Source organism: Equus przewalskii, chromosome 4 (assembly GCF_037783145.1).
Source record: "Equus przewalskii isolate Varuska chromosome 4, EquPr2, whole genome shotgun sequence".
Taxonomy (NCBI): Eukaryota; Metazoa; Chordata; class Mammalia; order Perissodactyla; family Equidae; genus Equus; species Equus przewalskii.
This window is the reverse complement of record NC_091834.1, coordinates 15503104-15525195: the sequence shown is the minus strand read 5'-3', so window position 1 is coordinate 15525195 and position 22092 is coordinate 15503104. Positions and strand designations below refer to the sequence as shown.

General features: G+C 58.4%; 1 protein-coding gene across 1 annotated transcript; it reads left to right on the top strand.

The window, feature by feature from the left end:
• The first annotated feature begins 1307 nt into the window (after nucleotides 1-1307).
• Nucleotides 1308-20274, top strand: MYO1G (myosin IG). Its single transcript, XM_070615522.1, has 22 exons — nucleotides 1308-1750; nucleotides 3157-3365; nucleotides 3538-3631; nucleotides 4451-4616; nucleotides 4880-4933; nucleotides 9440-9535; nucleotides 9652-9771; nucleotides 10398-10622; nucleotides 10713-10858; nucleotides 11307-11421; nucleotides 11581-11751; nucleotides 11955-12025; nucleotides 13078-13152; nucleotides 13370-13502; nucleotides 14296-14462; nucleotides 14791-14998; nucleotides 16611-16834; nucleotides 17407-17551; nucleotides 18294-18398; nucleotides 18753-18866; nucleotides 19733-19887; nucleotides 19972-20274. Exons 1-22 carry the CDS (start codon nucleotides 1656-1658, stop codon nucleotides 20126-20128), a joined length of 3045 nt encoding a protein of 1014 aa, XP_070471623.1. The 5' UTR covers nucleotides 1308-1655; the 3' UTR covers nucleotides 20129-20274.
• The last annotated feature ends 1818 nt before the right edge of the window (nucleotides 20275-22092 follow it).

Genomic DNA, 22092 nt, shown 5'->3' with positions numbered 1-22092 from the left:
AGTTAGGCTCGAGGTCACATGGCAGCAGTGTCTAAAGCCAGGACTGCCAAGCTCCGCCCGTGGGCCAAATACCCAACCTAAGAATGGTCTTTGACATTTTTACATGGAAAAAAAAACAAAGAAAATTTTGGTGACACGTGGGAAATTTTATCAAGTTCAAGTTTCAGTGTCCCTGAAGTTTCTCTGAAACAGCCACGTCATTTCTTTCAAATGTTAATTTAATACAGACCCTGGGATGGGTGATCCCAGTGGTTGGGAGGTTGAGGAAGTGAAACCTGCTACCCAGCTCTGAGAATGCCCCAGATTGTCCTGAGCCTGCCTTTGGAAAGCCCTTCAAAAGCACCAGCCCTCGAGGTGGGTGTTAGGGAGGGTGTCTCCAGAGCTTGGATGGGTGAACTCTGATCTGAATCTGCCCAAGAGGAGCCCCAGGCCTGGCGCAGGGTGGAGCCAAAGCCCTCTCATGATGGGAGGGTCTTTTGGCCAGGGTCCCCTTGGAGCCCATGGCGCACAATGGAGCACAGCCTGGTTTTATCAGGAACTTGAACAAGCACTTTCCAATTTTATTAGATATGCATCCACTTTAAGGTATCTGAGGGGGAAAAAACCCTGTAACTTGCATATTAAACAGTTATTTTAGAGTTTAAAAAGTGAGTTGATTGAAAGACAATTATTAAATAAACTAGCTTTTTGAATACAGAATCCCAGAGGTGACACATGGATGACCCAAGTTTGGGAAATACTCTGGCCTCCTTGTGCGAGGGGAGGGATGAGAGCACTGTGCGGTCAAGGGATGCTGTTTCAAGTGAACCTCAGCCAGCCAGTCTGGCTATCTCCTAAAGGTGCTATCTCGTCTACAGAGTCCACACCTCTGAGCTGAGTACACAGATTGGACAGCAGGGCTCCTGGTGCTGTTCCTGTCCTTACTACTGAAGGGACAGGCAGGTGGACCCCGAAGACAAGTAGGAACCTTCTGGGAAGCATCCAGAGGCTGTGGATCGCAGCATGATGAATTCAGACCACCAGCCCATCGTGGGCTTCACCGTGAAGCTCGTTTTGTGCTTCACATCCTGGCGTGGTCTCGCACACTTTAAACAATATTATTGCCTGGGCTCCTGCCCCAAAGGCCTGCGCATCAGCACATTTTTACTGTTTATCAAGGTACAGTGTACCCACCGTAAAATCCACCTACTGTTGAGGTCTGAGAGTTGACAGACACACAGGGTTAGGTAGCCAAGACCATGTCAAGAAATCATTCCTTACAGTCCCACAAGTGACTCAGTGTGGCAGGGCTGGGGACTGCAGTCTCTGCTGCTTGGGGTGAGGGGTGGACTTAGAGATCACAATGGTTGGAGCTTCCTAAGGAGGCCAACAGGAACCCCCCAGCCTTGACCAGACCAACCGTTAGGCACACCCGCTCTCTGGGGGTGGGGAACAGGAAGCAGGGGTCAGAGCCCCTCAGGAGGGAGCTGCAAGTGGGAAAAGCAGTCCCTCCCTGGGGCCAGAACCCACTTCCTACTTTACTGCGCAGCCGCTGGGGAGATGAGCAGGGAGGGCTGCGGGCAGGGAGGGCTGGGCCTGCTGGAGAGCACCCCTTCCCTCCGCCCCTCTGCAGAGGAAGGCAGGGGCAACCTGGCCTGGGTGCTGCCCGCGGCAGGATGGAGGACGAGGAAGGCCCCGACTGCGGCAAAGCCGACTTTGTGCTTTTGGACCAAGTGACCATGGAGGACTTCATGGAGAACCTGAAGCTCAGGTAGACCCAGGGCACTGGCTCCCTTCTCATCCCCAGCCCTACTGATCTCCATCAGTCCGGGAAGGGTAGTGCATACACACCCTGGCAGACCACCATCTGGGTGACTGCAGGGAGATGTGGCAGGGCAGGAACAACTGTCCCCTCAAGGGCAAGGGTGGCCACCCTGCGATGGACAGAGCTCCTCAGATCTTTGCCTCACACACAACCCAGGTGTCTTCTACCCGTCCTGTCCGGCAGGGACAGGCAGGTGCCAGGCACCCGGACTGGGTGGGCGCTCCATCTCCTGCATGGGGCTGTGTTGAGCCCTGGGGGCTCTGAGGGAAGTGGGTAAGTCCTGCCCTGGGGTGCAGGTGGACAAGTTGAGGTGACACTCAGGGGGACACATGGGGATGATTCAGGGTGTGGCTGGTAGAAGTGACATGAGGCCCGATTTACTGAGGAGAAAGGCAGAGGGCAGGGAAGAACCAGGGGTCAGGCAGTGAGATGGGGTGGCCACTGAGAGCTGGTTTCATCCCTGAACAGCCTTGGGGAGCAGAAGGCAGCCTGCTGTGTAGAGCTTCGGGGTGGGGCTCCACTGAGCACAGACTGTTGAAGCCAGAGGACAGGAAATGAGCTACTATGTATGGGGCACCCAGCTAAACTTGATGTTACTTCATTCGTATAAACTAGCATATAAGCCAGGTATTACCATCTCCATTTAACAGTGGAGCACTGAGCCCCAGCCCACACAGCTTGCAGATGGGAAAGCGTGTCTCTGAGCAGGTCCCCGGTGGGTGGCTGGGTGGCACTTGAGAAGGTGTGGAGGGAGCCAGAGGCAGGGGAGGAAGAGGAACCCAGGATAGCCGCCAGGGGAAGGGCGGGTCCGCGACACCACGGGGAGCAGGCCGCGCTGCTCCTCCTCAGGCAGGAAGATCAAGAGAGGGACGACACAGCCACCCCACCAGCAACTGGGCGCCTGACGGGAGAGTTGAGGAGTCTGAGGATGTGCCAGGGAGGATGCTGCAGCCCCAGCTGCCCTCAGCCCCTCCCGGCGCCTACCATCTGGGTGGAGCTAGGCGGGTCCTATCTGCCTCTGGGTCCCCACCCAGGCCTTGAGCCGGAAATGGGCCCCTCCCTGTCCCCAAACCTGGTTCCGAACCTGCTGCTCTGCCTTGCCCAGTGTGGTCTTGGGCAAGTCAGTCCCTTCATAGAATGGGTGGTCATGATTCCTGTGACATCAGGACCCCGTGGAGAGCAGTGTGGAGCCCAACACTACACTACGGTAGTGTGGGCACCGGGAAGACTCAGGTCAACCCATCCCACTTCTCCGCTCTCAGCCCAGGGGCAGCCCAGGGCCTCGAGGCCCCAGGACCTGGGTGTGTGTCCCTGCTGCCCTGAGCGCTGAGGACTGGCCCTGCCTGTGCCAGGTTCGAGAAGGGCCGCATCTACACCTACATCGGGGAGGTGCTGGTGTCCGTGAACCCCTACCAGGAGCTGCCCTTGTACGGGCCCGAGGCCATCGCCAGGTACCAAGGCCGTGAGCTCTACGAGCGGCCACCCCATCTGTATGCTGTGGCCAACGCCGCCTACAGGGCGATGAAGCGCCGGTCCAGGGACACCTGCATCGTTATCTCAGGTACCTGCCCTGTGGCTAAGGCCCCAGTGCTGGCTCGCAGCCTCCCTGGGCCCCAGCATCTTCATTTGTCAGTGATGGGAGGTGAATGAAGCACTGGGGAGGAAGTGGGCACAGGGAGCTGGCCAAGGGGGAGTGGTCGCTAATTCTGTCTGACTGTCCATCTGTCCGGCAGGGGAGAGTGGGGCAGGAAAGACAGAAGCCAGCAAGCACATCATGCAGTACATCGCTGCCGTCACCAACCCTAGCCAGAGGGCCGAGGTGGAGAGGTAAGGGCGGAGAGGGCTGGGGCAGGGGCAGCCCTGGGCCTCACGCCTAACGGGGAGCAAGAGACAGGACTGAGCCCAGCTCGGCTCAAGCCAAGTTTAGTGGGCTCGCCTATCAGGAGGCTCCAGGTGACCCACACCCTGGACCTTTCAACTGAGGGGGCCCTGTGCAGGAAGCCCTCCCCCTGGCGACGGGATGGAGGTGAGGGACAAGGATTGACAGCCGGTGCACCCAACGAAGGGGAAAAGTTGGGTGGCCGTTCAGGAAGGCCCAGGATGCCAGGCCGGTTGTGCTGGTTTGGGCCGGGAACCTGGGAATCAGGGCCTGGCTGTCCACCTGCCCGCCTGCTGCTCACCAGTCAGGCCTTGTGGGAGCAGCTTCCTGTGTGGGAGCCCCGGCTCTTCCTGTCAAGATGGGTGAGGTGGGGTTGGGTGGGGGGCAGTGATGGAAGTTCCTGAGCACACGTGGCCGGCAGCTGCCCATTCCTGCAGCTGGAGTTGATGACAAGCGTCCAGACCCATCTCCTCACTGCAGCCCGCAGCTGCTGTCTGGGAAGGTGGGAGGTGACCATACACTATGGCTGAGGCCTTTCGGGCCCAGTGCTTATACTACACCCAGCACAAGCGCCTGGCCGGTGCTTATCCCAGCGTCTCAGAGCGAAGGGCCATTCCACAGCCTGCACGGGGCAGCGCAGGGGGAGGCCAGGCCCTTGGGCCTCCTCACCTCCTGCAATGGGGAGGCTTCAGACCGGATACTGGACTTGGGTACAGTCCCCAGTATGAGGTCTTTGCTTTATAGCTCTGGCCCCTCGCCCCACGCAGGGTCAAGGACGTGCTGCTCAAGTCCACCTGCGTGCTGGAGGCCTTCGGCAATGCACGCACCAACCGCAACCACAACTCCAGCCGCTTCGGCAAGTACATGGACATCAACTTTGACTTCAAAGGAGACCCTGTCGGGGGACACATCCACAGCTACCTGCTGGAGAAGGTGGGCCCTGCTTCTGCACACCCTAGGCAGGTGGGCTGTGCAGGCCTCCCCATGGGGACCAGACAGAGCTGCCCAACCATGCTGACCCTCCCAGGCCCTGGGGGCAGGAACATACCCTCTCTGAAGCCCCAGGTTCACAGGCAGGGCACCCTCTGTGGCCAGGCCCACCACCTCCTGCCTGCACTGCCCTGGGGGCTCTAGGGCGGGTCCCCTGGGATGAGGCTGCTGCCCAAGCACAGGCCCAGCTGCCCCTCTCTCCTCAGTCTCGAGTCCTCAAACAGCACGTGGGTGAAAGGAACTTCCATGCCTTCTACCAGGTGAGTGAGCTGGCGAGTGGGCGGGCAGGTAATGGGGAAGCCCTTCCATGGCTCCGTCCACCGTCCATTCCCCTCTCCACCCGCCCTGGGGTGGGGTCTCCCTGATATAGGCGGTGTGTGCACTGCATCTGACCCTGAGGCGGGGTCTATCTGGACATGGGCAGGGTCTGTACCCTGTGTGATACTGAGGCGGGTTCTGTCTGGACACCAGTGGTGTCTACACCAGGTCAGACCCACTGAGGTGGGGTCTCCCTGTACTCGGGCTATATTTACACCATGTCTGACCACTGAGGTGGTTCTGCTTGGGCACGGGCAGTGTCTACATTGTGGCTGACCACTGAAAGTAGGATCTCCCAGGACACAGGCATATCTACACCGTATCTGACCCAGTGAGGTGGGAACTCTGTGGATATTGGCAGTCTGCACCATGTCTGACCCATTGATACTGGATCTCCCTGAGTCTGGTGGTGCTGACATTGTGTATGACCCACCACCAAGGTGGGTTCTACCTGGACTTGGGCAGTGCCTGCACCATGTCTGACCCACTGAGGTGAGATCTCCCTGAAATCCTGTGGTGTTTACACCATGTCTGACCCATTGATACTGGATCTCCCTGACTCTGGTAGTGTCTCCAGTGTACATGACCCACTGAGGCGGCTTCCTCCTAGACGCTGGCAGTGTCTACATCATTCATATCCACTAAGGTGACAAATCCCTTGACTTGGTCAGTGTCTAGACCATGTCTAACCCACAGAGGTAAGATCTCCCTGGACTCGGGTAGTGTCTACACTGTATCTGACCCATTGAAGTGGGTTCTCTCAGGACACAGACATATCTACATAGACTACGTCTGACCCACTGAAATGGGAACTCTCTGGACACTAGTGATCTATACCATGTCTGACCCATTGATGTTGGATATCTCCCTGAATCTGGTGGTCCCCATACTTTGAATGACCCACTGAGGTGGGTTCTGCCAGGACTCAGGCAGTGTCTACACCCTATCTGACCCACTGAGGTGAGATCTCCCTCAACTCAGTCGGTGTCCACACCATGTCTGACCCACCGAGCGGGGTTCTGTCTGTACTCAGCAGTGTCTACAAAGTATCAGACCTAATGAAGTGGGTTCTGCCTGGACTTGGGCAGTGTCCACATGTGTCTGATCCATGGAGGTAAGTTTGCCCTGGACACATGTGGTGTCTACACCGTTCTGACCCACTGAATTGGGTTGCCCCGGACACGTGCTGTGTCTACATGAAGTCTGACACATGAAAGTGGGATATTTGGACTCTCGTAGTGTACAACCATGTCTGATACACTGAAGTAAGATCTCCATGGACTTGGGCAGTGTCTACACTGTTCTGACCCATTGAATTGGATTCTCCCCAGACACAGACATGATTACACCATGTCTGACCCACTGAAGTGGGAACTCCCTGGAACTTAAGTGACTACACCAATCTTACCCACTAGGTAGACACTGCCTGGACATGGGTAGTGTCTACACTGTGTCTGACCCACTGAAATGGGATCCCCCTGTACACTTGTGATGTACACACCACTGAGGTGAGTTCTGCCTGGACTCAAGTGGTGTTTACACTGTGTCTGAGCCACTGAAGTGGGAACTCCCTGAATATTAGTGATATCTACACTGTCTGACCCACTGAGGTTGGATGTCCCTCAACTCAAACAATGTTTACACTGTGTCTGACTCACTAAGGTGGGATCATTCTGGACTCAGGTGGTGTCTACACTGATCTGACCCATTGAAGTGGGATATCCCCAGAAATTGGTGGTGTCTACACTGTTTCAAACCCACTGAGGTTTGATTTCCCTGGACACTGGTGGTCTACACCATTCTGACTCATGGAAGTGGATTCTCCCTGGATGTGGCAATGTCTACACTGTGTCTGACCACTGGTGGGAGTTCAGCCTGGACACAGGTAGCGTCTACACCCCTTCATACCCACTATGTAGGATCTCCCTGGACACTGGCAGTGATATACCTTGTCCACCCCACTGAAGTAGGTGCTCCCTGGACTCAAGCAGTGTCCACACTGTTTCTGACCCACTGTAGTGGGATATCCTGGAAACTGGCAGTGTCTACACCGTGTCTGATCACTGAGGTGGGATCTTCCTTCCACAGTTGTATATTGTGTCTGGCCCACTGAGGTAAGTTCTCCCTTGACTTGGACAGTGTCTGCATTGTTCTGACCCACTAAACTGGGTTCTCCCCAGACGTGGGCATGACTACATCAAGTATGACCCACTAAGGTGGATTCTCCCTGGACTCAGGCAGTGTCTACACTGTGTCTGACCCACTGAGGTAGGAATTCTCTGGACATTGGTGGTTACACCAGTTCTGACCCATTGAGGCTGAACCTCTATGACTCGGGCGGTGTCAACACCTTGTCTGACCATTGAGGTAGGTTCACTCTGGACACGGGTGGTGTCCACACCATTCAGACCCACTGAATTGGGTTCTCCTGGGACACCTGTGGTGTCTACGCAGTGTCTGACATGCTGAAGTCGGATCCCAGGACACTTGCACTGAACAAGCATGTCTGACCAACTGAGGTGGCTTCTCCCTGGACTCTGATGATGTACAACCATGTCTGACCCACTGAAGTGGGTTCTGCCTGGACTCAGTCAGTGTCTACACCATGTCTGACCCACAGAGGTGAGTTCTGCCTGGACTTGGGCAGTGTCTACAAAGTGTCTGACTCACTGATGAAGTGGCATCTCCTTGGACTATGGTGGTGTCTATGCCAACTTTGACCACTAAGGTGTTCTGCCTGGGCACTGGCCTATCTATACCATGTCTGACCACTGAGGTGAGATCTGCCTTGATTAGGCTGGTGTCTACACCAATCTGACTCACTTAGGTGGGTTCTACCTGGGCACAGGCAGTGTCTACAGTGTCTGAGCCACTGAGAGGGGATCTCCCTGGACTTGGGAAGTTTCTATACCATGTTTGACCACTGAAGTGTCTGTCTGGACTGGCGGTGTCTATACCGCATCTGACCACTGAAGTGGGACACACCAACACACAGGCAATGTCTACACTGTATCTGACCACTGAAGTGGGATCTCCCTGGACTTGGTCTTTGTTTACACCAATCTTACCACTGAGGTATGTTCTCCCTGGACTGGGCCAGTGTCTATACTGTGTCTGACCCACTGAGGTAGGATCTTCCTGGCCTCAGTCGATGTCTACACCACGTCTAATCCACTGAGGTAAGTTCACCCTAGACATGGGCATTGTCTACAAGATTCTGACACACTGAAATGAGTTCTCCTGGGACACATGTGGTGTCTACACTCTTTCTGACTCACTGAAGTGGGTTCTACGTGGACACACACAGTGTACAACCGTGTCTGACCCACTGAGGTAAGCTCACCCTGGACACAGTGTCTACACTGTTCTGATGCACCAAAGTGGATTTTTCCAGGACACTTGAAGTGTCTACACCATGTCTGACCCACTGAAGTGCTATCTCCCTGGACATTCACAGTGTACTGACCACTCAGGTGGGTCTGCCTGAACACTGGCAGTATCTACACTGTGTCTGACCACTAAACCAGGGTCTCCTGGGACACAGTTGATGTCTACACTATGTCCCACTGAAGTGGGCTCTCTCTGGATTCAGGTGGTGTCTACACTATGACTGATCCACTGAGGTAGGATCTCCCTGTACATTGATGGTGTCTACACCATGTCAGACCCATTGAGGTGATTTCTGTCTGGACACAGGCAGTGTCTACACTGTGCCTGACCCTTGAGATGGGATCTCCTTGGACATGGGTAGTGTCTACACCCTGCCTGACCACTGAGTTGAGATCTGCCTGGACATTAGTGGTGTCTACACCATTCTGACCCATGGAGGTGGGATCTCCATGGACTTGGGTGATATCTACATTCTTTCTTGATTCACTGAAGTGGATTCTGCCTGGACTTTGATGGTGTCTACACCATGTCTCACTACTGAAGTGAGTTCTCCTGGGACACGGGTGGTGTCTACAATGCATCTGGCTTCTGAAGTGGGTTCTCCCTGGACTCAGGTGGTTTCTACATTGTGTATGACCTCTGAAGTGGGATCTCCCTGTACTCCCATGGTGTCTACAACATGTTTGACCACTGAAGTGGGTTCTCTTTGGACTCATTCAGTGTCTATAACAGCTCTGACTACTGAGTAGTTCTTCCCTGGCTTGGGCAGTATCAACACCATGTCTGACCACTGAAGTGGGTTCTACCTGGACTCTCATGGTGTCTATACCATATCTGACCACTGAAGTGGGTTCTCATTGACTTGTTCAGTGTCTACACCATGTCTGACCTAGAAATGGGTTCTCCCTGAACTCCAGCAGTATCTACACCATCTCTGAGCTTCCGTGCCATTGTTGGGTCAACGATGGTTGAAGGACACATCTGTTTGTCATCAAACAAGTGTGGGTGAGGTTTCTGGAGCTCAGGGGGCCTAACCAAGGGGTGTCTCTGTCTTACAGTTGCTGCGGGGCAGTGAGGACGAGATGCTGCGAGAACTGCACCTGCAGAGGAACCCTGCCCTGTATAATTTCACCCGCCAGGGAGCAGGGCTCAGTGTGAGCGGGGAACAGGGCTCAGTGTGGGGATGGGGTGCAGAAGGTGAGCACAGGCACTGGGACAGAGGAATTGGGGCTCAGCGTGGCCCTGGGGTGCTGACCCCTTTCTCCCCCAGGCCTTGGAGACCGATGAGAAGAGCCACCACCAGGCAGTGACAGAGGCCATGCGGGTGATCGGCTTCAGCCCTGAGGAGGTGGGCTCCGTGCACCGGATCCTGGCCGCCATACTACACTTGGTGAGCCTGGCTGCCAGGGCTGGGGGGCCACCTCCCCACATGGTGTTCTGGCTGGGAGCCACCCCTGGAGGAGGAGACTGGCCTCTGACAACCCAGTTAGGTAGCTGGCCCACTCCTCCCTCTGCTGAAGCCAAGTTGCTTCAGCTGTGGGCTCTCTCAAGGCCAGGCCCTGGGCTGTGGGCTCTATGTGCCCAGATTGTGGCAAGTCAGGCCTGCGACGTGCCCAGTCCGCGTCTAGTAGATGAGCCCGCATTTAGTGGGCAAGGGCAGTCCAGGCTCAGTAAAGGCGAGCATCGTGCAGACCTGCCTCTTGCTTTTGTCATTTAAGAGCTGTGTGGCTTTGGGTAGGGTACTCAGTGCCTCTGAGAACTCCATCCTCTCGAGATAGCTTGAGGAGTAGGTAGCGCGTAGCCGGCTTTGGAGGATGCAGTGGGATCATTCACATGCTGTTCTGAGTGGGAAGCCTTGGGGAAGGCTTTGGTGTGTTCTGGGGGCCGCTCTCACCTTTCTCGCTGCATCTGTGGCAGAAGCCGGGCTCCACTGGCTTCCTTTCCTCTCCCCCAGGAAAGGTGTGCAGGCTCCTTTGGAACATGGAGCCTGACTCTTCACGATTCCCCCATCACCAGGGAAACATCGAGTTTGTGGAGACTGAGGAGGATACCCTGGAGCAGGGGAGCCTGGCCGTGACGGAGGAAGTGCTGGTGGACCACGTGGCTGAGCTGACAGCCACACCTCGGGAGCTGGTGCTACGCTGCCTGCTGGCTCGCACTGTGGCCTCGGGAGGCAGAGAAGTCATTGAGAAGGGCCACACTGCGGCTGAGGCCAGCTATGCCCGGGACGCCTGTGCTAAGGTACTCTGGGGGCAGGCAGGAGGTGGGGGCCTTCTTGGAGGAGGCAAGGCTAGAGGCAGCCAAAGCAACTGGCTCCTGGCCTCTCCCCAGGCAGTATACCAGCGGCTATTTGAGTGGGTGGTGGACCGGATCAATGGTGTCATGGAACCCCGGGGCCGGGACCCCCGGCGTGACGGCAAGGACACAGTCATCGGTGTGCTGGACATCTATGGCTTCGAGGTGTTCCCTGTCAACAGGTGGGTGGCCCAGGCACCATATCCCATGCTCTGACCCCTCAACCTCTAGGGCCGCCTTAGCCCCGGGGAGCTTGGCTGGGCTGGGGAGTGGGATGTCTGGCATCTGTCCCAGCTGGTCCCTGGCCCCAGGCTCATGCCCCCGAGCCTGCCTCAGCTGTGCCACCTGCCCAGTGGTGACCAGGAAGGCAAAATCTCAGGCTTATGTCCCCTTGCCAGACTCCCCAATCCACTCCAGAGCATGTGTGCCAGAGGTGGGAGCAGTGGGGAAAAGGAGAGGCCCAGAGTGGGAAATGCAGCCCCACTCTGGGCCACTTGGGGTACCTGGCACCAGACCCCTCGGGCAAACTTTAGGGGAGAGACCTGCCAACACTGCACTCACTCCAAATGGAGCAAAAGCCCCAAGGTGGGCGGGTAAGGCGTGACTCTGAACGAGACCCTCCGCCCCCAGCTTCGAGCAGTTCTGCATCAACTACTGCAATGAGAAGCTGCAGCAGCTCTTCATCCAGCTCATCCTGAAGCAGGAGCAGGAGGAGTATGAGCGGGAGGGCATCACCTGGCAGAGCGTGAGTGCCCGGGCCCATCCCACGCGGCTGTGGGCCGTGAGGGAGCGGGCAGGCAAGCAGACGTGCGGAGGACGGCCAGGCAGAGCGGGCGCCCAGCAGGGACGGTGTGGGAGAGGTTGGCTGGCGGGACTCGGGAGCTGCCTGCTCGCTCTGCCCCAGGTTGAGTACTTCAACAACGCCACCATCGTGGAGCTGGTGGAGCGGCCCCACCGCGGCATCCTGGCCGTGCTGGATGAGGCCTGCAGCACCGCGGGCCCCATCACTGACCGCATCTTCCTGCAGACCCTGGACACACACCACCGCCACCACCCACACTACACCAGCCGCCAGGTGCCCCCTCCGCCCCCTGCAGTCACCCCCACCCCGCATACCCCCAGCTTGTCCTGGTGCTGGCACACACACCCCCAGGCACCCTGCTGCCTGTCTTGGTGGGGCCTTGGGGGTGGCCCAGCCTCTTCTTCAGCACTGTCCCCCCACCCCCTGCAGATCCCGCTCACCTTCTGTGCCTTGACCCTGGCCTGTCCCTCCCACAGCTCTGCCCCACAGACAAGACCATGGAGTTTGGCCGAGACTTCCGGATCAAGCACTATGCGGGGGATGTCACGTGAGGCCCCCCACTATGTCCCCTCTTCCCTTTTTAAGACACTGAAAACGTCCTCTTTACCAGATTCACAAGTGAAAAGCATGAAATGGGGATTTTAAGACAGTGATTCTCAGCCCTGGCTGCACCACGGAATCCTCTGGGGAGCTTAAAAAAATGCCATGTCTGGGCTCCACCCCAGCACATTCCGAGGTGCAGCCGGGGAGGGGCCCCCAATCCAGTCCAGGGCCAGTTCCTGGCACACTCTGAGCAGGGCATCCTGCGAGCTGCAGGTCAGCGCAGAGGGGCAACGGGCTGAGTCTGCATTTCTAACCAGCTCCCAGGCGGGCGAACACTGCCGGTCCTCAGGCCACACCCAGAGTGCCAAGGCCGAGGGGGTCCTTTGGAAATCGCCATGATTGTTGTTATTAACTTACCTGTCGCTCACCTCATCTTGAAGTGGTTTCGAGGGACTCCAGAGAGAGACACAAGTGTCTAATGTGTCCTTCACAAGGAGAAGAAATAGAATAGAGAAGACGAAGCAGCCAGGCATCAGATCCCACGCCCCGAGCTTTTGCAGGAGCTGCAAGTGGAGCCAAGATTTTGGTGCTGAGCTTTCTAGCAGTCAAAGGAGGAGACAATGAATCTGTGGTTGTCAGTGCCACGGGATCAAAATAGACCAATGACTCAGAAGTTCCTGGTTGTAATCGCAATTGCTGATATTTATGGAAAACTAAGTAGATACTATTCTGAGCATCTGATGTATAGTGAGGACAGAGAGGTTAAGTAACTCATCCCAGGTCACACAGCATGTATGCATTAGAGCCAGGATTCAGTGCTGCAACATTTGGCTCCAGAGCCGTGGGCATAACCATTCGACCCATCTAGGAAACTTCTGAGGGAGGGAGTTTTACGTGATGAGAGAGAAAGCAGGCAGGAGAGGGGAAGGGAGGGCAGTAGCTGAGGGGGGAGGAAGAGAGCTGGCCTATGAGAAGAGAGGCAGGCCAGAGGAGGCTGAGGGGCTTCCTGGGGCTGTCAGAGGCCCCTTCGGCCCTCACCAGCCCTGACCCCTGCAGGTACTCGGTGGAGGGCTTCATTGACAAGAACAGAGACTCCCTCTTCCAGGACTTCAAGCGGCTGCTGTACAACAGGTGAGCCAGCTGGCTGGGCGTGTGTGTGGGCGCTGGGGGGTGGAGGACCCAGGGGCTCGGGCTGGAAGGGCCTTCAGACACTCGGGGCTGACCCTGCCTGACAGGCAGACAGCCTGAGGTACAACACTAAGGCCACGAGGCTTTTGAATGGCTGAGCTGGGTAGGGGCTGCTCTCCGGGAGGGTGAGGGCAGCTGGACATGCAGCCTGTCTCCACAGCACGGACCCCACCCTGAAGGCTATGTGGCCGGACGGACAGCAGGACATCACAGAGGTGACCAAGCGCCCCCTGACGGCCGGCACCCTCTTCAAGAACTCCATGGTGGCCCTGGTGGAAAACCTGGCTTCCAAGGTACCACCCTCACTCCTGCTGCCACCCTAGATCCTTCCAGATCTTTCCATCTGTGCCTGGGTGTCAAGTCGGGCCGCCCACTGCCTCTGCACATCATGTGGAGGAGGGTGTTCATTTCCTGTCTGCTGTGAGCTGCACTGCCTCCCGGGCGGAGGGACTCACGACTGCACAGATTAGGATGTCCTGAGCCAGGCTGAGGCTCGAGTAGGCACAGGATTCCTGAGTAAAGACGGGATTCCAGCTGGCCTTCCCTGGCCCCGTTGCCCCTTGGGCAGGGACAGGCAAGGGAAAACCCTGCTCAGAGCTTGGGTTGGCGCAGCCCAGGCCCTGCCGGGAACCAGGATTATCTTCTGGAAGCTGGGGCCACAGGGACAGGAAACGGGCACTAGCTTCTTTCGGAGCTTGGAGCCCAAAGGCAGAGAGGGCAGCGGGAGGCCACCAGGGCCGGCTCAACAAGAACATCCAGAGACCCAGCTCAGCCTCAGGCAAGGCGAGAGGAAAGGCCAAAGGGCGCAATGCTGCCCCGCCCGAACCTGGCTCTGGGCCCCGCCTCCTGCCCCCACTGGTGCAGGTCCTGTTCAGCCTGCCATCCCCTCGTCCCCATCTCCTTATTGCCTGGCGCTTCTGCCTGCTCTTGGCCCCTCGGCCTCCCCTTCCCACCACGAAAGCCCCTTCCCCACGCAGACAGAGCGTGGGAGGGACACGAGGTAGCACACCTGAGCTCACCTGCCACCCCTGCCCAGTGACCTTGGGGCTGAGACACCGGCCTCCTGAGTGACCTCTGTTCCCACAGGAGCCCTTCTACGTCCGCTGCATCAAGCCCAATGAGGACAAGGTGGCCGCGAGGCTGGACGAGGGCCACTGTCGCCACCAGGTCGCATACCTGGGGCTGCTGGAGAATGTGAGGGTCCGCAGGGCCGGCTTCGCCTCCCGCCAACCCTACCCTCGATTCCTGCTCAGGTATGGACCCCTGCTGCCCAGGAGCCCCATCACCCCGATCTCCACGGGCTGTGTGGAGCCTGAGGGGTGAGCAGGGGGTGCCCAAAGCAGTGAGCACTTCTCAGACATTGACACATGGGAGTAGCATGCTGCTGACCTCAGGACACTGAGAGCAAGGACCCTCATGTGACACACAGGGCGGGATGTGGGCAGGAAGGGGCTGGGGCGTGAGTGGCAAGTGCAGGGGTTGGGGAGTGAGGGCACATGGGCTGGGCGTGGTGCATGGGGCGGGGTGGCTCCATACCCTTCCCCAGGGACTGGCACCCACTGCCCTGTCCTTCGGTGACAGGTACAAGATGACCTGTGAGTACACGTGGCCTAACCACCTGCTGGGCTCCGACAAAGCGGCCGTGGGCGCCCTCCTAGAGCAGCATGGGCTGCAGGGGGACGTGGCCTTTGGCCACAGCAAGCTCTTCATCCGCTCACCCCAGACGCTGGTCACGCTGGAGCAGGGCCGCGCGCGGCTCATCCCCATCATCGTGCTGCTGCTGCAGAAGGTGCGGCCCCGGAGGGACACCCACCACGGAGCAGGGCAGGGATGGGTGTGCACTCCGGGGGAGGGACGGGGGGAATGGGGGTGCACCACCTGGAGTGGGGGGATGTGTGTGCACCAGCAGGGCCCACAGGCACACTTCCAAGTACCACAGGAGTCCCCACTCGCAGGAAACAGACCACGGTTGAAACTGACTTAAGCAAAAAGTGTGGCTGCAGTTCAGGTCACCTTAGTCCTGTGGCCACTAGCTTCAGGCCCAGGTGGATCCAGGTGCTCAAAACAAGATTTTCAGGAATCTGGCTTCCTTTCTTCTTTCTTTTCTTCCTTGCTTTTTTTTCTTCTTCTGTTTATTCTGAAAGATTTCGGACCTAGAGACAAATGTGCAGAATGGTATACTAAATTCCCACAGTCCTATGCCCAGTGTCAACGCATCACCTCGTGACCAATATAATTCGTGTAGACACCTGTGCGTCTATTCTAGTTATTTTGAAGCGAATCGTTTCCTTTTCAATCATTTCAGTATGTATTTCCAGAGGATAAGTGTTCTTCCACCTCTCCCCATAACTTTTTACTTTTAACATTTCGAACCTACAGAAAAATTGAAAGATTCATACGATTGCTGCTCACCTGGATTGCTACAATTGTGGGCTCCCCCACCCTGTCTGTCTCTCTGTCTTTGTCTCTCTCCTCACCCACATACAGAGACTCAATAGGTACTCAATACTTGTATTTTGTCCTGAACCATATAAAGTAACGACGCCCCTAAATACTTCAGCAGGCATATCCTAAGAACAAGGACATTCACCTTTATATCCACACTGGCATTAGCACATTCAAGAAATCCAACACTAATGAAATATAATCTACGATCTGAGTATCTCATATGTAGGCCATACTCAAATTTCTGCAAGTGTCCCCCTGTTACCCATGGCACCGTTTATGAACCCAGATTCCAATCAATGATGACACACTGCATTTAACTGTAACCTCTTCTAACCCTAGGGGTTGGTTTTAAGAACATGACACAGGCCGCTATCACAGAGATGGGACTTCAAACGTTCACACTGCACTGTTGCTGTCGCACCAGCTCCAGCGACGTCCGCACCTCCCCAGACTTCTGCTCACTCTGTTCAGTCAGGGTCCATACACTGCGGTCCAGGGCAACATTGCTTAAGTCTGTTTTAATCTTCAGGTCTGCAGGCTGCCTGGCTTGCAGAGTTTTCGGTCTGGGTTTTGATGGTGGCATTCTTGGGGTGCCCTTCTGTCTGAGAGTCTCCTGGGAGTTGGAGGTTAGATCTAGACCAGGTCAGACTCCAGATGGACAGTTGGCAGTTGCCCCTGGTAGAGGGGACAACACTGCCATCTGCCCCCCAGCTCTCTTCTCACATGCTTTCTCCCTGGGGGCACCTGGGAGTCCCCAGTGGTGCTGGGTCTCAGCTTAAAAGGCATGGAGCCAGGGGCCGTCAGCCTGGCCCAGCACCCCCAGGCTGTGGGTTCCCTAGAGACAAGCATAGTGTTTTCAGGAAAGATGGGAGAGCAGGCAGCCCTGGGGGTGGAGGGAGGGAGGCCGGCACGGCTGGGCCTAACCTAGGATCTGCCTCTGGCTGGTCCTCCAGGCATGGCGGGGCACGCTGGCGAGGCGGCGCTGCCGGCGACTTCGGGCCATCTACACCATCATGCGCTGGTTCCGGAGGCACAAGGTGCGTGCCCACCTGGCAGAGCTGCAGCGGCAATTCCAGGCTGCAAGGCAGCCCCCACTCTATGGCCGCGACCTCGTCTGGCCACCGCCCCCCGCTGTGCTGCAGCCTTTCCAGGACACCTGCCACGCACTCTTTTGTAGGTATGTGCCCTCGGCTGCCGCCCTCTCACTCTTTCCCATTCAGCTAGCACCCACTGAGCACCTGGACCCAATCATCTGAACTCCACAAGTAGTGCCTGCTAGGAGACACATGAGCCCCATCTGACAAGCAGAAAAATATGGGGGCTCTGTGCATTAACTGGCTGCCCACATCCCACTGTCAGTGGCAGAGCCCTGACATCCCCAGCACCAGCATAGTGCTGTGCATTCAGGCCTGGGTCTTCTCGATAGAGGCCTGCAGAGGAGAGTGGTAGGTCCTGGCTAGGGATTGGAGGAAACTCTGCATCTGAGTGGGGCTTTGAAGGATGAGTAGGAGTTCTCCAGGAGATGGGGTACAGAGCAACCAGCATGCTCACAGTGGGAGGAGCTACCTTCCGCTGACACCAGGGAGGCTAGGACACGGAGGATGGCCAGTGCCAGGCTGAGGGGCTTGGACTTTTCCTCTAGGGGAAGGGGCATGAGAAGTCATTACCATATGTTCTGGGGGCCAAGACCAGGGGTGGGGAAGGGCGAGGGCTGCATGGGCACCCATCTGACCACCCATCCCTCTCCAGGTGGCGGGCCCGGCAGCTGGTGAAGAACATCCCCCCTTCAGACATGGCCCAGATCAAGGCCAAGGTGGCCGCCATGGGGGCCCTGCAGGAGCTACGGCAGGACTGGGGCTGCCGGCGGGCCTGGGCCCGAGACTACTTGTCCTCTGTGAGTGCGGGGCTGCCCAGGCTGCACACCAAGGAGGGGCTCAAGGCTGAGACCTTGCCTCCTGTGTCCACCCCAGCTGTCCTGTCCCTAGCCTGGCTGTCCATCTGTCCCACAGGCTATGCCTCTTTGCCCCTGTCCCTTGCCTCTGAAGTGTAAAGGTTTCCACCCAGAATCAGCCGGCCTGGGCTTTACTTACCACCTTCTCCTCCACCCTGCTCCCACTCCCTCACTGTTCTCAGGCACGGCCCCACCTCCTGTTCTCAGGCAAGGCCCCCACCCCTGTTCTCAGAGCCGCCCCCACCCTGTTCTCAGGCACAGCCTCCTGGTCAGCAACTCACGCCATATCTGTCTTGGCCCTCACATGGGCACTGTGAGCTGCGCCCCCGGCCCCGTTCTACAGGGGATGATGACACCTCAGGGGGCTCAGGGCTTGCCCAGGTGTGCAGCTACCAGGGAGGAGCCAGGTCCCGCCCGGGGCCCTGCCTTCTCCTCATCTGTCCAGGTCTGGCCTGAGGAGCAGGGCTGGTGAGGGTGAATGGAGGGCAAAGACGTGCGTGCCTACAACCTCAGGGCTGCGCTGGGCCCTCGGGGAACCCAGCGTGGGGATGGACCCAGCTGAAGGCTGACGCACAGCCTGACTCGATGGCCCGAGGTGAAAGACAGCTGTGCCCATAACAGGACAGGTATTAATCCAGCATGGTCCAAAGACCCTGTCCCAAACAGCCCCCCGATCTGTCCTCAGGCCACCGACAACCCCACAGCCTCAGGCCTGTTTGCTCAGCGACTGAAGATACTTCGGGAGAAGGACGGCTTCGGGACGGTGCTCTTCTCCAGCCACGTCCGCAAGGTGAGAAGTGGGGCCGCGAGTGGGGAGGTGGGGCGGGGCCTCGAGGGGAAGGCGGGGCGGGGCCGCCAGTGAGGAGGCGGGGCGGGGCCTCGAGGGGGAGGCGGGGCGGAGCCTCGAGGGGGGAGGCGGAGCGGGGCCTCGAAGAGGGAGGCGGGGCGGGGCGTGGCCGCGAGGTGAGAAGTGGCTCCCGCGCGCGCTGGGGACGCGGCAGCTCAAGCCTGGCCCAGCTCAGAGGTTTCACAGCTGATCCTGGAACTTCGGAAACCGTCAGCTCTAACCCAGTCAGTGAGAAAACCAGCCCGGGGAGAGTAGCCCCTGGGTCAGGCAAGTGACCCCCCAGCGCCTGTCCCGCAGGTGAATCGCTTCAACAAGAGGCGGGACCGGGCACTCCTGCTCACAGACCGGCATCTCTACAAGCTGGAGCCGGCCCGGCAGTACCGGGTGATGCGGGCCGTGCCCCTGGACACGGTGAGCCCCATGGGCGGGGGGCACCGCCGGACCTCCCTTTGCGCCTACCTAGGATGGCTGGAGCTTTCTAGAACTCATATCAACTCAGGATGGCAGCACCCCTTCTGAACAGCCTGCGTGGCTTCCTGTTGCCCCCAAGTGCCGGGTCCGAACCCCGCCGGCACAGCCCCTCGCCCCCTCCCGCTCAACTCTGGCCGAGCCGAGTGTCCCCTCTGCCCTACTCGTGTGCCGCCTCGGGGTCTCCTCGCCCGGACCGCCTGGATCCGGCTGCGGGGTGCGGCTGCCACCCGTGGGACTCTGGTCCCGTCGCCCCTCTTCCCAGCTCTGTAGCCCACTCGCTCGCTGGAAGCAGAGCTCCTGTTCCCGCAGGGCCAGGAGCAACCGGGGGCAGGGATCGAGGTCGGGCCTATAACTGTAAGGTTTAGGGCCGTCTGGTACGGTGGCCACGACTAGTGGGGCTATTTAAATGTAAGGAAAGGAAAGGAAACTAAAAGTTCAGCTCCTCAGTCGCACCAACACACTCAGGTGCTCGAGAGCCACAGGTGAACAGTGGCCGCGGTGTTAGACCTCGCACATTTAGAACATTCCTCTGTGCGGCGCCTTGCCCAACCCTCCGCCTTGTGGGTGGGGCCAGAGAGGGAGGAAGGGGTCCTGGAGGGGACAGCTGGACCGTGGAGCCGCGGGCTAAGGGGCGCTGAGAGGGCTGAGGGCAGAGAGACTGGGTGCTGCGGGGGAGCAGGAGATGCGCGCGAGGGCAGGGTGCTTGAGGGGGCGCCACGTGCTCCTGGGGTGCGGGTCCCGCGGGGTGTAGGGTCGCGGAGGAGGGTCCGCTGCACCCCTGATCCTGAGCCCCCCGCCCTCCTCAGGTGACCGGGCTGAGCGTGACCAGCGGGCGGGACCAGCTGGTGGTGCTGCACGCGCGGGGCCAGGACGACCTGGTGGTGTGTCTACACCGCTCCCAGCCGCCGCTGGACAACCGCGTCGGGGAGCTGGTGGGCGTGCTGGCCGCGCACTGCCAGGGGTGAGTCCCGGGACGCGGGCGGCTGCGGGTCTGCGGAGCCCGCCCACTGTGACCCTGACCTTTCTTCGTCCGCCCCGGCTTCAGGGAGGGACGTGCCCTGGAGGTCCGCGTGTCGGACTGCATCCCCCTGAGCCAGCGCGGGGCCCGGCGCCTCGTGTCAGTGGAGCTCAGGCCGGAACAGCCAGAGCCGGATTTCCGCTGCAGCCGCGGCGCCTTCACTCTCCTGTGGCCGAGCAGCTGAGCCGGCCTGTCCTGTCTGGGTCTGTCCGCCTGCACTAGGGCCTCCGGCCTCCCCGAAGGGCGAAGGCCGAGGGCTCCTGCATCCCTGCACACCCGCGCGGGGACGGCCAGCGCCCTGAGCAATAAAGGATGCTGTATCTCTGCCCAGCTGGGCCCGTGTCTGTGCTTGGACATCCGCGTGGCCGCTGCCAACTTGACAAACATCACCCCAGAGTCCTCTGCTGACCCTGCCGGGCCACCCAAACTGGAGAAGGAGGCCTGGGGGCCCAGTCTAGAGGGTCAGCAAGGCCCCATCCCACATAGGGCCCCAGCCTAGGGACAGGCTGCACGTGGAACCTGTGGTCTGAGAGAAAAGGATGCCCTTTATACCCCGGGCTGCCCCTCAGACTGTCTCCACAGGGGTTGCCTCTCTCCCTTTCCCCTTTCCTGTAGGGCTCCCTGCCTTGTTGCCACTGGGCCACTGGGGAAGCTGGGGATCCCAGGGCGGTACTGGTACACACTGGGGGCAGAGAGCAGTCCCACCAGCCAACTGGGGGCACATGCTGTCCCAGCTGTCTGGACCAATGCTGGGTGCAGGTGTCCCAGGCCCTGGGAATGCTACCTCTGGGACAGGAGCAGCCAGGACTTCCCAGAGTCTGGGAGCAGGGTCTTGTGTCTGGGGCTTCTCTGGAAACCAACCAAAGGAAGGCCAGAGCGGATGCATCTCCACCTGCTCTGGCCAGCAGATTTCCCTGCCCCTAGACCCCTCCTCAACCCCTCAGGCCCTCCCCAGCTCCCGCCCCTCCCCAACCTCCTCCTCTCCTCCCTCCATAGGCAGACCCTCTGTTCTCACAACTGCTCCCTCCCTCTTCCTGAGGCACCCTAAATTCGGGGGCATTCTTGCTTGGTTGTGCCCCGTTGGTGTGGAGGGAGGTCAGCATCTGTAAGTCGTTTGGGTGTTTCATGGAAGGGCTCAGAACTTACTGAGGCTTCTTGTCACTACCACCCCACCTGTCCAGGGGTAGACAGGGTTACACACGCACACACACACATACCCTACCATGCAGGCCTATGTCTGGCTGCTCCTGCCAAAGGAGAGCAGCTTATCTCCTAGCTAAGCCCAGAGGCCTCCAAAAGCCCCCACAAGACCCAGTCTAGCATCTGTCCCCGGCTCTGGTGGCTTTGGGACAAGCTGGAGCTTCCCTTGCAGAGCAAGCAGATGTGAAGAGTACTCGAGTCCCCTTGGACCAATCGATCCTGAGCGGCACTAGACAGTAGGTGGTCCCGGCCCTTTGCAGGTTCCCCATGGGTTGCCGTGAGTGTGGCTTGTCAGAGATCCCCAGTATCGCCTGCTTCCTTTCCAATTCTCTCACGGCTCTAGGAAGCCCCACTGCCTGGCTGACAGGAGGGCTTATGAGGGAGTGAAAACGTCACAGAGCCCGGAGTGGGATACCTCACACACCACCTGGCAACATTTGGGGTCCAGCCCTGCTGGGCGCCACTCTCTGCCCAGGGCCCAGAGCCAAGTACAGTTCACCCAGCCTCATGGAAGAAAGGTCATGGCTGCCAGGCGGGTTCCTGGGGCTGTGGGATCCTGAGATCCAGTCCAAAGGGTGGGGTGACATGGTAGGAAACGGAGGGTGATAGAACCCTGTTATTGAACTCAGATCTCGTATCAGGCAATTCACATACATTATATGTCACTTCACAAACCCTTAGATTTGTCTTATATTACTAGGTGCCACCGTTCTGAGCACTTTACAAATATCACCTCACCTCATACCTACAAAGTTGGTGTTATCTTCCCACTGTTACAAGTGGGAAATCAGAGGTTCCTTGACTTGTCTGAGGCCATCCAGATGCTGAGCAGGGCAGATCCAGGCACACGCCCCTCATGTCACACCAACACGGAACCCCTCTGCCAGACAGGGGCACTCACTTTGCAGATGGGGACTGCCATCCTGAGCGTTGACATGGGTCAGGTGG